Source organism: the organism of the source record quoted next, unplaced genomic scaffold, assembly GCF_019419815.1.
Source record: "Pyrus x bretschneideri cultivar Hongxiangsu unplaced genomic scaffold, Pyrus_bretschneideri_v1 Contig1, whole genome shotgun sequence".
NCBI classification, from domain to species: domain Eukaryota; kingdom Viridiplantae; phylum Streptophyta; class Magnoliopsida; order Rosales; family Rosaceae; genus Pyrus; species Pyrus x bretschneideri.
This window is the reverse complement of record NW_025999390.1, coordinates 11,937,753-11,953,176: the sequence shown is the minus strand read 5'-3', so window position 1 is coordinate 11,953,176 and position 15,424 is coordinate 11,937,753. Positions and strand designations below refer to the sequence as shown.

Below are 15,424 nucleotides of genomic sequence, written 5' to 3'. Positions count from 1 at the left end.
CGGTTTCTTATTTTTATTAAAGTTAGATTTGAATTTAGAATTTTCTCTAACATAATGCAGACTGAATGCCACACAATGACAAATATGTTAGAATTGACAATTTATTAGCATATACCCTTAACTTACAAACAAAAAAGAGGTAAATAATTCTTCATTTGTAATGGATTAGACATGAATGAAACATAACCTTTCTAATCCAATCATTTTGAGAGGGATTTAAATAGATAAATTTCCTCAATGAGTTATTCACTTCCTACCTTCAAATTGGACATGATTTCTTCATATTTTTTTTTCTTCAACATACCTTTAATACAATGAATTATTCATTCCAATCACATACACCAAGGGAAATCATTTTTTCATATGCTAGAAATTTTACTCTTATCTTGTTGTCATAGATAATGCTATTTTAGTGTCCAACAAATTTCTCTCTTAGGATAGGATTAAAAAAAAAATGGACCAACTACCCAGCATGCATGTCTCAAGTTTTCTTTACCCAATTAGCCTTCGGCCTTATTGAGCCCATCCCATTAATGTTTGAGTGATTCTTTGTATATCAAGGTTTTTTTTTTAAAACACCCATCAATTTTATTTAAAAGAAAAAAGATTTTTATATTCATATATAAGTTTTTTTTTTTTTTAATGAAGCCCATATATAAAACTACCACAAAGGACTTGGTGATTTCTTAAGAAAAAAATATATATTTTTTTTAACATCCATAGAGTTTTGAAACAAACAACGTGGTAATCAAACGACTGATAAACTTCACGATTATTGAATTTCACTTTACCGTACTTATCTAAATTTTACTTTGTTGTGCGTCTCTGAAACTGTACTCAAATAACAGAATGGAAGAGCATAGTGATAACTATGATAATCATGAAAACGAAAAAAGCAAGTTTTTTGCAACTTTTTATCCAATTCTTAAGTACATATTCTTTGCAATGGTGTTAGATTTGGAAACACCATATTTTACAAGAAACTTGTTGGATTAATACACAGATCCAGATGGTAAATCCATAGATTTTTTTTCGAAATTTGATTTTGAGTATCCTATCATTTCCAAATTTTTGTGATGGATCCTAGATTACATGGATTGAAGCTCTAGTTGTTTTTAATGATATTGTAGTTCTTGGTACTCTGGTTGTTACTAATATAGCATCCGGTTATAGTGCAAATTTTGCTTCATGAAATAAAATTAAAAAAAAATAAAAAAATAAAAAACCATGCAATCACATGTAGAATAAAAAATTATTCTATCGGTGAAAATTTTCAAATTGAACAGAAAGCCTTCAAAAATAATACAAGGAAATCAGTGTCCAAAGAAAATAAAAAAATGAGCAGCCGGAAAAAAAAATGCTTAAAAGGTAAAAGAAGAATATTTTTGAAAGTTTAGTGAATTATTTTCAGTTCAAAGAAAATGTGTGAAAGTAAATTGAATATTCAAAAAACCTGAAGTGTCCAGACGAATCTTGAGTGTAGTGTACATAGAGCCACTCTTATTGAGTTCGGTTCCGGTTTAACTGGCCCAACAGAGCAGATTGAAACCGGGCCGGCCAGAGCTTTGCCTCATCTTTGAGCAATGCAGACAGACACACTGCCACCACAGAAAGGATAAGGATTTAAAGCGCCCACCTTTCAGGATGCTCATTCACCTGCAGCATAGATAAGCTTCAGACTTGACAGCTTCAGTTTGCTAAATTTTTTCTCAAAGGTACAAAATTTAGCTGCATTGACTAATTGGGTTGTTGAACTTCTCCTCCTTTCTGTGTTTCGATGAGTTTGCAGTAATGGGTTGTTGATTATTTTTATGATTTTTTGGGTTTTGCTTTAGGATATTGTAATTTCTCTGTTTTTTCGTCAGTCTTTTGCTGGTTTTGTTCTGTTTGTAAATACTGGTTTTTTTTAATGTTTGCTTAGTGTTCTTATTTTACTTCAATGTGTCATTGAAATGGAAGAGAAAGTTTGGTTCTTGTTTTTCAGTGAAAGTGTACAGTTGTTATGAATGGACTCTGCACACAGGATTGGGGTTGATTGTTTGTGTCTGTTCAGTGTTTCGGTTTGATATGCTTATAAATTAAGTTCGAAATTGGAATGTTGATTTTGTTGAATAATTGAATTTTTGGGGTGTTGGTGTCAACTTCATTGGTAAGTAATGGGAATTTGGGTGGTGATATCTATGTTTTGTTTTCGTTGCTCGACCAAAAGTAATTAGGTAATCGACATTCGATAATTTTGATGGAAGTTATCAAGTTTTTATCTATTAGCACTTGTAATGTGCTTTTGATGGAACCACGGGAGGATGTATTCTCATGGCTTGGGGTGTTAGCAATTGTATATGTACTCTCGGTGGAACCATGAGAGGATGTATTATCGTGTTAGCTGTATATCGCACTTTGGATGAATCTTTTCGTTTTGTTCATCATTTTGATATTCTGTGCAGGTGAGCAACGAATGGAAGTCTTATGTTAGCAGCAGACTCAACTTCTATTTTTCAAGTCAATATGACGCCTGTAATTCCGTATTCTATAAGCAATGTCTCGCATATTCCTGGAAGTGCCTTTACTGCAAGAAAGAACAATTGTTTAACAAAATTCAGTTTTTCAAGGAATTCTGCAAACCATGCTCTATCCCCACGGACTTTTCTTTTACCTTTTTCGACCTCTATCAAATCATTTGCATTGTACCACAGCAGATGCCCCGTACATCATAGATTTAGAATCCATGTATCTGCCACAGGAACCGATGTAGCGGTTGAGGAAGCAGACTCACCAGTTGTAGATGCAGCTTCTAGTGAAGCCAAATCCTCTGATGATAGTCCTGGCCCATCTCAAGATTCTCAACCAAAGCGTTCAAAACCTGTTAGGAAAAGTGAGATGCCACCTGTGAAGAATGAGGAGCTGGTTGTTGGTGCAACTTTTACGGGGAAAGTAAGATCAATCCAGCCATTCGGTGCTTTTATTGACTTTGGAGCTTTCACAGATGGCCTCGTACATGTTTCACAATTGAGTGATACTTACGTTAAGGATGTTGGAAGCGTTGTTTCTGTTGGGCAAGAGGTGAAGGTGACATTAGTTGAAGCCAATCCAGAGACTGGGCGGATCTCTCTCACTATGCGTGAACGTGACAATGGCAGTAAGCCGCAGCAAAGGAAAGATGCTTCTGCTGGTAGTGATAGGGGTGGACCTGGTAGAAGGAGTGGCCCAAAGAAAGGCGAAAGGAAAAATGAGGTGAGGAAAACTACAAAGTTTGAAAAGGGGCAGGACCTAGTGGGCTTAGTAAAGAATTTCGCCAGGGCTGGTGCTTTTATATCTCTTCCTGAGGGAGAGGAAGGATTCCTGCCTACATCGGAGGAACCTGATGATGGATTTGCAAACGTCATGGGGGAGACCTCCTTGCAGCTTGGCCAAGAAATAAATGTCCGTGTCCTGCGTACTACAAGAGGACAAGTAACCTTGACAATGAAGAAAGAAGAAGATATTCTAAGTCGGACTCGCAGGTCAGTCAAGGAGTAATCCACACTGCAACAAACCCATTCCTTCTGGCTTTTCGCCAAAACAAGGATATTGCTTCATTTTTGGACGAAAGAGAGAAAATAGAAAAGCAGCTAAAGCCATTGCAAGCAGTGAGTCCAGTATTCCTGAAGTGTTGGACGAACAAACAACCAGTGGCGAGGGAACTCTTGGTGTCCCTTCAGCGGTGGATGAAACAGTTGAAAATGGTGCTCCTTCAGAGGACCAGGAAAGCCCAGTTTCTAGTACAATTGAAACTCTAGAAACTGCAGAACAACCCATTGAAAGAGAAGAGGTGAGTTCTGATATCTTGGCTCCTGAAGGGAGTACATTTACCATGGATGGAGTGGAAAACGCAAGTGCTGGTTCGTCTAGTGAAATAGCTAATTACACGTCGACTTCAGAAGTTTCAACAGGTGAAGAGGTTATAGAGCCTCAAGCGGATGATACCATAGAAAAAGGTGAACTGCAACCACCTACTTCAGAGAGAGAAATTCCTTCTGCTGCACTAACTGAAGAACCAAAAGGTTCATAACTAGGTTTTTTTTCCTTTCAAGTGTAGTATTTACATTTCATTCAGTTGAATTCAAAATTTTGCTCTAAGTCTGAGATGGTAAAGACAAACATAAGATGCCTATAATGTGCAAAATAATATGCTATTTTGGGATAAAATATGCTGAAACTTTGCATCGTTTAACAGTTAACGTTAAAACACTTATGCTATAGAGACATCAGACATGTTCTCTTTTTTAAAACAAAATTAAAATGTAAAATCACAGATGGAACATAAAGTGATAGAACTTCTGATCCATCTGGAGAATTAGCTGATGATGACGTCCTTGTGACAGAAAGTGAGGCCACCAAAGTTGTAGAAGACCTAGCTGACAACATTACGGAGGAAGCTCAGATTCAAACATCTGCTGCTGAGAGTGAATTGCCTTCTATCTCACAAGTGGAAGATGACAAAGTGGAAAGTGCCCCCAAGAAGAATGGCAGTGTTTCTGATTCAAATGGACAATCTGACAATCCATCCCCAAAGAAAAGAGAAATTAAAGGTTATTTTGCCTGATCATCTTGTTCATTTTAATGCAATTCATAAATCTCTACATTAAACCAGGTAAACAAACAAATACTAATGACCTGAAAACTGATGGGATATGGTTCGTGGAATATCTGTACATGGTGACCCGAATACCTGTTGCTTTTAAGTTGGAAATTAAACCATTGAAAACTATGAGGATCTGAACTAAATTCTAAGAAGAATGTGCGTATGATAGGGGAAATGAATGAATGGTTGTATTGATTTGCTGGGTTGAATTTATCTGCCTACCACACACACACACACACACACACACACACAAAACACTTGGGAAGTTTCATGCTACAAACAATTGTTGCAATGTGAAATTGCTGCTCCCTAAATATTTAGTGATCTTAAAAGGATTACACAGATTTTACTGTGCAACACCATGTTCCATCTGATGCTGAATAATGTTGCTAGTGGGCGAGTGAAGATGAATAAAATCCTCTTAAATATGTTGAAGGATTCTGTTAAGTGATTGATTGTCCGGTTCACATTGCAATAGCAGTCTTCTATTACGAGATATATCTACCTCTAACTGTTTGTTTTTACATGTGGATTACAGCAATTATATCACCAGCCCTTGTAAAGCAGCTGCGTGAAGAAACAGGAGCTGGAATGATGGATTGCAAAAATGCTTTGTCAGAGACAGACGGGGACATTGTTAAAGCTACGGAGTTCCTTAGAAAGAAAGGTTTAGGTAGTGCAGAAAAGAAAGCCAGCAGAGCCACTGCTGAAGGAAGAATAGGTTCATACATTCATGATAGCAGGATAGGTATCTTGCTAGAGGTAAACTGTGAGACAGATTTTGTTTCTCGGGGTGACATTTTCAAGGAGCTGGTTGATGATTTAGCCATGCAAGTGGCTGCATGCCCTCAAGTACAGTACCTTGCTACAGAAGATGTTCCTGAAGAGCTTGTGAACAAGGAAAGAGCAATTGAGATGCAGAAAGAAGATCTTTTGTCAAAGCCGGAGCAGATTAGGTCAAAGATTGTTGACGGGAGGATAAGGAAGAGGCTTGAGGAGCTGGCATTGCTTGAGCAGCCTTTCATTAAGAATGATAAGGTGGTGGTGAAGGACTTGGTCAAGCAAACCATTTCAACTATTGGAGAAAACATAAAAGTGAAGAGGTTTGTGCGCTACAATCTTGGAGAGGGCTTGGAGAAGAAGAGTCAGGATTTTGCTGCTGAGGTGGCTGCCCAAACTGCAGCAAAACCAGTGCCCGCGGAAGTAAAAGAGCAGCCTCCTGCAGTGGAAGTCAAGGAAACTGTTGAGAAGTAAGCAACCGCCCTTCACAGATCATGTCTTGCTTTTATATAGATTCTCTAATACTGGGTCATTAATATAATAGATTGGATTTTTATTATGTTTCTGTAATAAAAACAAGAGTTCCAACACTCAGTTTCTGTGATAACATATGTGCTTGTTGATGCCAATATGGATGTATATTTTGTGTATGTCGCTGACGTAGATTCAACACCATATTGCAGGGCACCAACTGTAGCCGTCTCTGCCGCTCTGGTTAAACAACTACGTGATGAAACTGGAGCAGGGATGATGGACTGCAAGAAGGCTCTCTCCGAAACTGGAGGGGACCTTGAGAAGGCACAAGAGTACCTGCGGAAGAAGGGTCTTTCTTCTGCTGAAAAGAAATCCAGCAGGCTTGCTGCTGAAGGCAGGATTGGGTCCTACATTCATGATGCCCGCATTGGAGTCCTGATTGAAGTAAACTGCGAGACTGACTTTGTTGGTAGAAGTGAAAATTTCAAGGGGTTGGTTGATGATCTGGCAATGCAAGTCGTGGCCTGCCCGCAGGTGCAATATGTATCAATCGAAGACATTCCAGAGAGCATTGTAAACAAGGAAAAAGAGCTTGAGAGGCAGAGGGAGGACCTTCTGTCCAAACCCGAGAACATTAGGGAGAGAATAGTGGAGGGGAGGATCTCAAAGAGGCTTGGGGAGCTGGCTCTTTTAGAGCAACCTTTCATTAAAGATGATAGTCTTTTGGTGAAAGACCTAGTGAAGCAGACTGTTGCTGCTCTCGGTGAGAACATAAAAGTTCGCAGGTTTGTTCGGTTCACTCTTGGGGAGTCACTTGAGACAGTTGAAGATGCAGGAGCTGAAGCATGAATAAAAGATAAAACTCGGAGTTTGCATGGAGCCGAAGAAAGGATAGAAAGGTCACGAAACTAATTTTACATGCAAGTTACATGATTCTTTTTTGTTCTGGTTTTAGTTTTACTATCTGCAGCTTAGGCTGATCAATCTGTTATTTGGTTGGACAAGAGGTGTACTTTTTTGTCATCTACATTGCAGAGAGAAGATGGAAATACAATTCTGTTGAGGCATTTTTGAAAAAATGCATGGAGCAACATGGAAGATTAAAATCCAATAAAATTTGAAGAAAACAAATCGAATTCCTAAATCAACTTTTACATGTGTATTTGTTAGCCTGCTATACACCCTAAATGATCTTTGGCCAGAAAAAAATACAACCACATGTGCTAGTTGCTCTTGGGAACGAATCGCCACGAGTCCACGGCAATCTCTACCTCCCTTTTCTTGTGAAATTTGTACAGCTGTGGTACATCGTACCGAAGCTGACGAACAAAGACGATGATAAAATAGCTTTAATATCATGTCAACAACAAAAGCATGCTCACTCATCTCATAAAACAGAACAGCGCAGTGTCCTTAACCACCGCGAAAATTTGAAATAAGCTTATTTTGACCCACCTCACATAAAACTTCAGCACTGCTAGCATTGAAGTTCTGCAGAGCTCCCCTTTTCACATGCTGCAATTGACCAAAAGGGAAGTGATCACATCATGTGGGCACAGTAAAAAACCATCTAAACCAATGGTGAGGACCCGTGTTGAGGGGGTAATAGTCAGAAAGCAAGTTAAAATTACTTGTTAACGCGCAAGGCGTGTGGCTTACATCCCTTGTGGAGGTTTTGTGCAAGGAATAAACTGCTTGAGTAGCAATCTGACAAACGAAACAACATGGGGAAACATTTAGAGCAAACAAGATAGAAGATATTCCACTTAACCCGACCACCGCATTAGATGGCACAAGAAAATCAGAGATCAGCCGCTGCACTTACCTTCAAAGCCACTGAGAGGAAATCCATGTCAGCACCCTTCTTCCGAGTTCCAAATGGGGGATTCATTACAACAGTATCAACAAGGTCGGCTATATTAAGGATCAAGATCATTAGATGTCGAAACAACTCATAACAGATTAAACATAGACTACCAACTGTATCAAACAGAAAATAACCAACAAATATGTGTGTTTACGTATAAATTGTTTCTGCTAACAAATACACGCGTATAATGTAAAAACTTAGAACACTAGGGTTTTCAGCTTTAGTTGCACACCCATATAATGATGGGTCGCAGTCTATTTATACAATACTTTCAGATTACAAGTAGGGTTTTGAAAACCCTATTTACATGGAGAACTTTGAATTCAAAAATACAAAATCACAACAGCTTATCTTTGAAGTATTCAAAACTGAAATCTGACCTAGCAATCTTATCCTATGAAGAGTTTGTTGCGGAGCTTAGTTTGGGATAAGATTGACTTGGTCTAACATCCCCCCGCAAGCTGACAGGTCGAGCAACGACGGGAAGCTTGGAAACTAACAAGTTGAAGCGTGAAGAGGAGAGACCCTTTGTGAACAAATCGGCAATCTGGTCTTGGGAACAAATAAAATGAACCAAAAGCTGTCCACGCACCACCTTTTCTCGTACATAATGGTAGTCCACTTCCAAGTGTTTCGTCCGTGCATGGAAAACAGGATTGGAAGCCAAAGCAATGGAGGAAACATTATCACACCATATCTGCGGCCGTGGCAGATAGAGATGGAGATCTCGAAACAAACTTCCTAACCATGACAACTCAGCTGCAGTATAGGCAAGCTGCCTATACTCAGCTTCTGTGCTAGATCGTGAGACAGTCTTCTGTTTCTTCGAACTCCAGGAAATCAAATTCGTGCCCAAATAGATACAGAAGCCACCAGTTGAATGGCGTGTGTCCTGATTTCCTGCATAATCAGCATCAGAAAAAGCATTCAACTGAACATCACCAGGTTTGTAGACAAGACCGTGATCATGTGTGGCCTTTAAATACCTCAAAATCCTCTTAATCGCCATCCAATGTGTAGTCCGAGGCATATGCATAAACTGGCAAACCTGGTTCACAACATAAGACAGATCGGGTCTAGTGATCGTCAAGTATTGTAACGCTCCAACAACCGTTCGATATTCTTCTGGATGAGAATAAGGTTCACCATCATACTGGCTGAGCTTTTGTCCCGCAGGTACAGGAGTGGATACTGGTTTTACAGCAGTAAACTTGGTGCGCTCCAGCAGATCCAACGCATACTTGGACTGTGTAAGATGCATATTCTCCCCAGAATAAGTAACCTCGACACCCAAAAAATAACTTAAAGGACCTAAGTCCTTCATAGAAAACAAAGTGCCGAGCTTCTCTATCAACCATTGCATTTGTTTATCATTATTGCCTGTAAGAAGAATGTCATCCACATAGATAAGTAAGATCAAGTAAACCCCTCGTTGATTAAACACGAACAAGGAATAATCACATAATGATTCTTCAAACCCAAGTTGAAGCAGATAATTCGAGAATCTTCGAAACCAGGCTCTGGGAGCCTGTTTTAATCCATACAAACTTCTCTGCAACTTACACACATAATTAGGATACTGTTGATCAAGAAAACCAAGCGACTGTTTCATGTACACATCCTCATCCAAATAGCCATGCAAGAACGCATTCTATACATCCAACTGTCGCACCGTCCACTTCTTCGACATGGCAAGACTCAAAACAAGTCGAATGGTGCTGTGTTTCACGACTGGACTAAATGTTTCATTATAATCCACTCCGGATTGCTGATGGTAACCGTTAGCCACAAGTCGAGCCTTGTGACGTTCAAGAGAACCATCTGCACGTCGCTTGATTTTAAACACCCATTTGTTTGGCAGCAGGTTCATTCCAGGACAATAAGGAATAAGCGTCCACGTTCCACACCTTTGCAAAGCACTGAACTCTTGTGCCATTGCTGCCCTCCATTGTGGATATTTAATAGCCTGACTAAAACAAGACGGCTCAACAAACGTGGAGTCAGTGATTGCATGCAAAGCGTATTTTGGATTTGGCTTTTGAATCCTAGATTTTGACCGTGTTGTTATTGAGTGGGGAAGATGAGTCTCTCGAATGGAAGATGACGTGGTAGAGAAAATTGATGAAGGAGAAGGATTCTGAGTACTTTGTACGGATGGAATGTGAACCAAGTCTTGCTCATGGGTGGGACCTAATGTGGAACTAGGTTGAGGTGTCCTGGTAGGGATAGGTGCATTAGGATTAAGGTCCAAATCTGAAACAGTTTGTTGCGGAGCAAAAGGTGGCGTGATATGCGGCTGGTCACTAGACACTAAGTTTGACTCAGGCTGGTGGTTGAGGCTAGGGTGAGATTCGACAAGATTGGGTGAAGATATGGAAGGTACCAAAGTAGGTGATGGTGTTGTGGTTAAAATCAAGTTAGGGTTGAAAGGTGTACCTGTGATAGTGACGTCTTCCTTGGGAGATGCAAGTTCCTTGAAAGGAAAGGAATCCTCATCAAATAAAACATGGCGAGACACGTAAATGCGTCTCGTGGATAAGTCCAAGCACTTGTAGCCTTCATGATTCAGTGAGTATCTTAAGAAAACACATGGTTTGGATTTTGGTTGAAGTTTATGCCGTGTATAAGGAGTCAACAATGGAAAACATTTTGAACCAAACACTTTAAATGCCTCATATTTTGGATTCTTTTGAAACAATGTTTCATAGGGAGACACGTTAGATAAAACCTTTGTTGGAAGCCTGTTGATAATATAAACAGCTGTGGAACATGCATCAAACCAAAATGTTTGAGGCATATGAGCATGAGAAAGCATTGTAACACTTGTTTCAACTATATGACAATGCTTTCGTTCGGCAAGTCCATTTTGTTCAGGATGTTTTGGACACGAAAAACGTTGGAAAACCCCATGTGTAGCAAGAAATTTTTTGAAAGCATGACTCATGTATTCACCACCTTCGTCACATTGAAGGGCTTTAATAGACTTATTAAACATTTTTTCAACATGTGTTTTAAATGTCACAAAAATTTCAAACACTTCAGATTTATTTTTCATTGGAAAGATCCACGAATAGTGTGAGTAGTCATCTACAAACAACAAGTAATAACGAAAACCTTCTTTAGAAATAATAGGGGAACTCCACACATCAGAATGCAACAGTTCTAAAGGACAAGAAGACACGGACACAGACTTGCTAAATGGAAGTTTAGTGCTTTTGCCTAATGGACAAGAGTCACAAAACGTTACAGTACTTGTACCAGATGATGGTACTTGGTTATTTGCAATAAAAAATTTAATAATTGACGAAGCAGGGTGACCAAGACGTAAATGCCATTTCTGAGGCGAGACTCTAACACCGACACACACTGAAATAGGATAGCTGGACAATCCACCGCCACTAGGAAATGGATACAATCCATTCTCACATCTCCCGCGGAAAAGCGTCTTCCGTGTTTTGAGGTCCTTAACAAGGAAGAAATAAGGAAATATTAGTATGTAGCAATGGTTATCTAGGGTGAATTTGTGTGCTGAAATGATATTAGTGGATGCGGATGGACAATGTAAAATGTCATGGAGGTTAAATGAGCAAGACTTAGTTGAAATTTGATTCGAACCAGAATGTGCAATGGAAAGTTGAGAACCATTACCTACTCCACCAATGTTTTCATTACCAGTGTATTCTTTTGGATTTGCAATATTCTGAAGGTCTGGGGTGACATGAGCATTGGCACCCGTGTCAAGAAGCCAATTTCCATTAGTAGGCATCACTTGAGAAGATGCCATGGCAGCAAGACGATTGGTGGGAATGCGTCCTTCATACGCTGTATTCATCCGCTGGTAACAGTCCAGAGCCGGATGGCCAGGTTTGCCACAAATTTGGCATTTGATGCGTTCACCAGAAAGGTTGCACCGGTCACCATTACTTGCAGACGCACCACCACGTTGATAGTTGTTGTTGCGAGGAAGACCACCTCGTTGATTGCCATTGTTGAAGGCACCACCACGATTGAACGGAGAGCCTCCACGTCCAATGCCATGAGAGCGACCACCACGGCCTCGTGACGCTACAAAAACATTGATCGGAGCAGTTTCAGTCGGCACAGCTTGCTCCGTCATGCGTCTCTCGGTGGTTAGCAGAAGAGCTTCAAGTGTTGGATAAGTGATTGGAGTATCACGAGCTTGTGCTGCATTCACAGTCATCTCGAACGCAGGACCAAGATTATTTAAAATAATTTGAACCAGTTCATCATCACTTACTGGTTGTCCAGCCAAAGCAAGGTTGTCAGCGATCGCATTCATACGATCCAAGTAGTCAGCTACAGAGAGGTCACCCTTCTTCATCTGCAGCAGTTCTGTACGCAGAAACAATATACGATTCTGGGAAGTTGACGCATACCGTTGTTCCAATGCTTCCCAGGTTGCACGGCACGTGCGTTTGCTTGCTACTGTCGACAAAACATAAACAGTGAGAGAGCTGTTGATCCAACTGAGAATCATTTGATCATGTTGAATCCAAGTCATGTAGGCTGGGTTAACGGCAGTGGAGCCAGCCAAATTCTTAGGAGGACACACAATGGAGCCATCAACGTAACCCATCAAGTCACGGCTCTTGAGAGCAGGCAAAATCTGAGCAAGCCAAAGCGGATAATTCGAGCGGTCAAGTTTGATATTAACCACACTAGTCATAGAGGTGATGGAGGGATGACCAGCGGGTAGGGGGGAAGGATTGATGGGAGTGGTGGAGTTGGTGTTGTTGGTGTCAGCCATGGAAGCAATAGTGGGTTGAAAGAAAAAAAAAAAAAATTGGATCGTCTGTCGTTAGACTGTAGGGCTCAATACCATGTAAAAACTTAGAACACTAGGGTTTTCAGCTTTAGTTGCACACCCATATAATGATGGGTCGCAGTCTATTTATACAATACTTTCAGATTACAAGTAGGGTTTTGAAAACCCTATTTACATGGAGAACTTTGAATTCAAAAATACAAAATCACAACAGCTTATCTTTGAAGTATTCAAAACTGAAATCTGACCTAGCAATCTTATCCTATGAAGAGTTTGTTGCGGAGCTTAGTTTGGGATAAGATTGACTTGGTCTAACATATAAAGGCCGCTGCAGAGAAGGGTTCTCTTACCTCTCCATCCTAAGTTCTTAATGTTGCACTGTATAAATTCCACATCCAACTGCAGGATTACCAACAGAACAATATATTAGTCGATCAGCACCGATGCACAAAATGATTCAATACAGCAAATTGTCGGAGCTTTTTTCGTCCATGAAATGCCTATTTCTATGACAGACAAATATACAAATACTAGCCATATGAATACATCTTCGAAGCAGAGCAAACCATAAAGTGCTATAAACATCAGTACCGTAGAAATCAAGAAAGTAACAGTACCTCAAGATCCATGGCATTTTCCGCTGCTATTTCAGGTGATTGAGCATCAATGCCAATGCCAATCACCTGTCTGTTCAAAGCAAGGACACATTACACCGACAACAAAACGAAAAAAGTATTCATTCGAGATTCACAAACTTGATCCGTAATAACCTTCAATTTCGACTAACAAAGTAAAAGGGTTATCGAATTTTCAACTAATACTCAAGTTAAAACAACACTGGGAAAGACGAAACCCTCTCTGCACCCAAGAGTGCAGCTGAAACACCCAATGTACCACAGCCACAACCAAAATCAGTCACCACCTTCTCACTCACGTCTCCGAATGAATTCTCTGCCTAATCAATCGAAAATCCACGATTATTAACGCGACGAAACTGATAGACCACGTCAGTCTGTGACTCTCACTTCCGAGACTTCAGGAAGTTGTGATCAATCTAAACTCTTATTCATGAAGAGTTAGCTTAGGTTACAACTCCCACAAATGTTTGTTGGTTCTCGGATATATATCTTTTCTCCAGTTTGTTGTAATCTTTGAATTTTGAAAAGCCTTGTAAATAGGGATTGCTTTCCCTGATGTACTTTGAAATGAATATAAATACATGCAGCCTCTCATTAAAGGGGTATGCAATTATCGTAAACTCTTGAGCATTCTTAAGTTTTACATGGTATACGAGCCTTAGCAAGTCCAACGACACAGATCCAATTTTTTTTCCAATGGCTGATAGTTCCAACGGTGCTGCAACCACAAACATCTCCAATCCCAACCCAGCATTACCTGCTATGAACTCCTTCTCGTCCATGACGACAGTTGTCAATATCAAACTGGATCGAACCAACTATCCTCTATGGTTGGCTCAGATTCTCCCCATTCTCAGGAGTCGTGACTTGATGGGTTATGTGGATGGGTCCATTGCATGTCCTCCCAAACAGCTTCCTGGTGCCGCTGATATCAATCCTGCATACACAACCTGGGTTCATCATGATCAAATGATATTGAGTTGGATAAATGGCTCCCTCACGCCATCTGTGCTATCGGTTGTGGCAAGCAAGAGATGCTCTCGTGATACCTGGGAGGCTCTCGAGCAAAGTTATGCTTCCTCGTCCCAAAATCGTATATTGTTCCTTCGGAATGAACTAATGCAAACCAAAAAAGGAGATATGGCTATTGCAAACTATCTTGATCGCATGAACTCGATTTCTGACAACCTTGCCCTTGCTGGGCAACCAGTGAATGATGATGAGCTTGTCCAGATTATCCTGAACAATCTGGGTCCTGCTTATGAAATGACTGTGAGTGCTGCACAGGCACGTGACACTCCAATCACGTACCCTACACTTGAGGCTCTCTTACTGACAACGGAGAGGAGGATGGCTGAGCAAACTGCTCCTACTGTGGAGGTTGCTCCTGTGAATGCATTTGTGACTACTCGAGGTCGTGGTGGACGATTTCGAGGTAATGGACGTGGTGTGTCTCCGTCTGCCCGTGGTGGTGGTGCTGCCAACCAACGAGGTTTCTTTCCTCGCAGTAATACTCAACGGCTAAACTCGGCTTGCAATGGTGAGAAGTTCACGGCTACAGGTGAAAGACTCACTTGTCAGATATGTGGAAAACAAGGGCATCCTGCCCTGGATTGTTATCAACGGATGAATGTCGCATATGAAGGGCGCATTCCAGCTAAGAGACTTACTGCTATGGCAACATCACCCGTCACCATCAACAAGCAATCTAATGGACAGTGGTTGCTTGACACCGGTGCTAATGCACATGTCACTCCAGATCTTCTCTATCTCTCATCTTGGTTCAAATACAATTCAAACTCCGTCTTGCTCATTTGAATTACAAAATATTCTAAGATGTCCCACTGCATCCACCAATATTATTTCTGCCCATAGGTTTACCCTAGATAATAATTGTTATTTACTCATCTTTCCTAATTTTTTTCTTGTTAAGGACCTCAAGACCCAGAAGACGCTTTTCCACGGGAGATGTGAGAATGGCTTATACCCATTTTCTGGTGGCGGTGGACAGTCCAATTACCCTATTTCAGTGTGTGTCGGCATCCGAGTCTCGGCCCAAAAATGGCATTCACGCCTTGGTCACCCTTCGTCGTCTATTATTAAGTATTTAGTTTCAAATAAGCGAGTACCAATTCATGGTACTTCTGATGCAATGTTTTGTCAATCATGTCCATTAGGAAAGAGTACTAAACTCCCCTTTCGTGCTTCTGAGTCTGTTTCCCAATTTCCTTTGCAAATTTTACATTCGGATGTTT

General features: G+C 40.4%; 2 protein-coding genes across 5 annotated transcripts; one reads left to right on the top strand and one right to left on the bottom strand.

Annotated features, from left to right (window-relative positions):
- The first annotated feature begins 1,527 nt into the window (after window positions 1–1,527).
- LOC103943869 (polyprotein of EF-Ts, chloroplastic) lies at window positions 1,528–6,876 on the top strand. The gene is given in 7 exon segments (XM_009354229.3): window positions 1,528–1,715; window positions 2,445–3,477; window positions 3,480–3,630; window positions 3,633–4,040; window positions 4,362–4,568; window positions 5,160–5,871; window positions 6,085–6,876. Coding segments are annotated over 6 exon segments (3,129 nt in total). The 5' UTR covers window positions 1,528–1,715; window positions 2,445–2,466; the 3' UTR covers window positions 6,725–6,876.
- A 181-nt stretch (window positions 6,877–7,057) lies between these two features.
- On the bottom strand, window positions 7,058–13,520 carry LOC103943870 (rRNA N6-adenosine-methyltransferase METTL5-like). 4 transcript variants are annotated; one of them, XM_048586360.1, is made up of 6 exons: window positions 13,149–13,520; window positions 12,882–12,930; window positions 7,701–7,789; window positions 7,507–7,582; window positions 7,331–7,390; window positions 7,058–7,194 (listed from the first exon to the last, which is right to left on the bottom strand). In XM_048586360.1, exons 1-5 carry the CDS (start codon window positions 13,158–13,160, stop codon window positions 7,353–7,355), a joined length of 264 nt encoding a protein of 87 aa, XP_048442317.1. In that variant the 5' UTR covers window positions 13,161–13,520; the 3' UTR covers window positions 7,058–7,194; window positions 7,331–7,352. The 4 variants fall into 4 exon arrangements, 2 of the variants coding, with proteins under 2 accessions (XP_048442317.1, XP_048442309.1); XR_007259121.1 differs by having other exon boundaries at window positions 7,331–7,582; XR_007259123.1 differs by lacking the exon at window positions 7,058–7,194 and having other exon boundaries at window positions 7,238–7,582; window positions 12,882–13,031.
- Window positions 13,521–15,424: the final 1,904 nt, after the last annotated feature.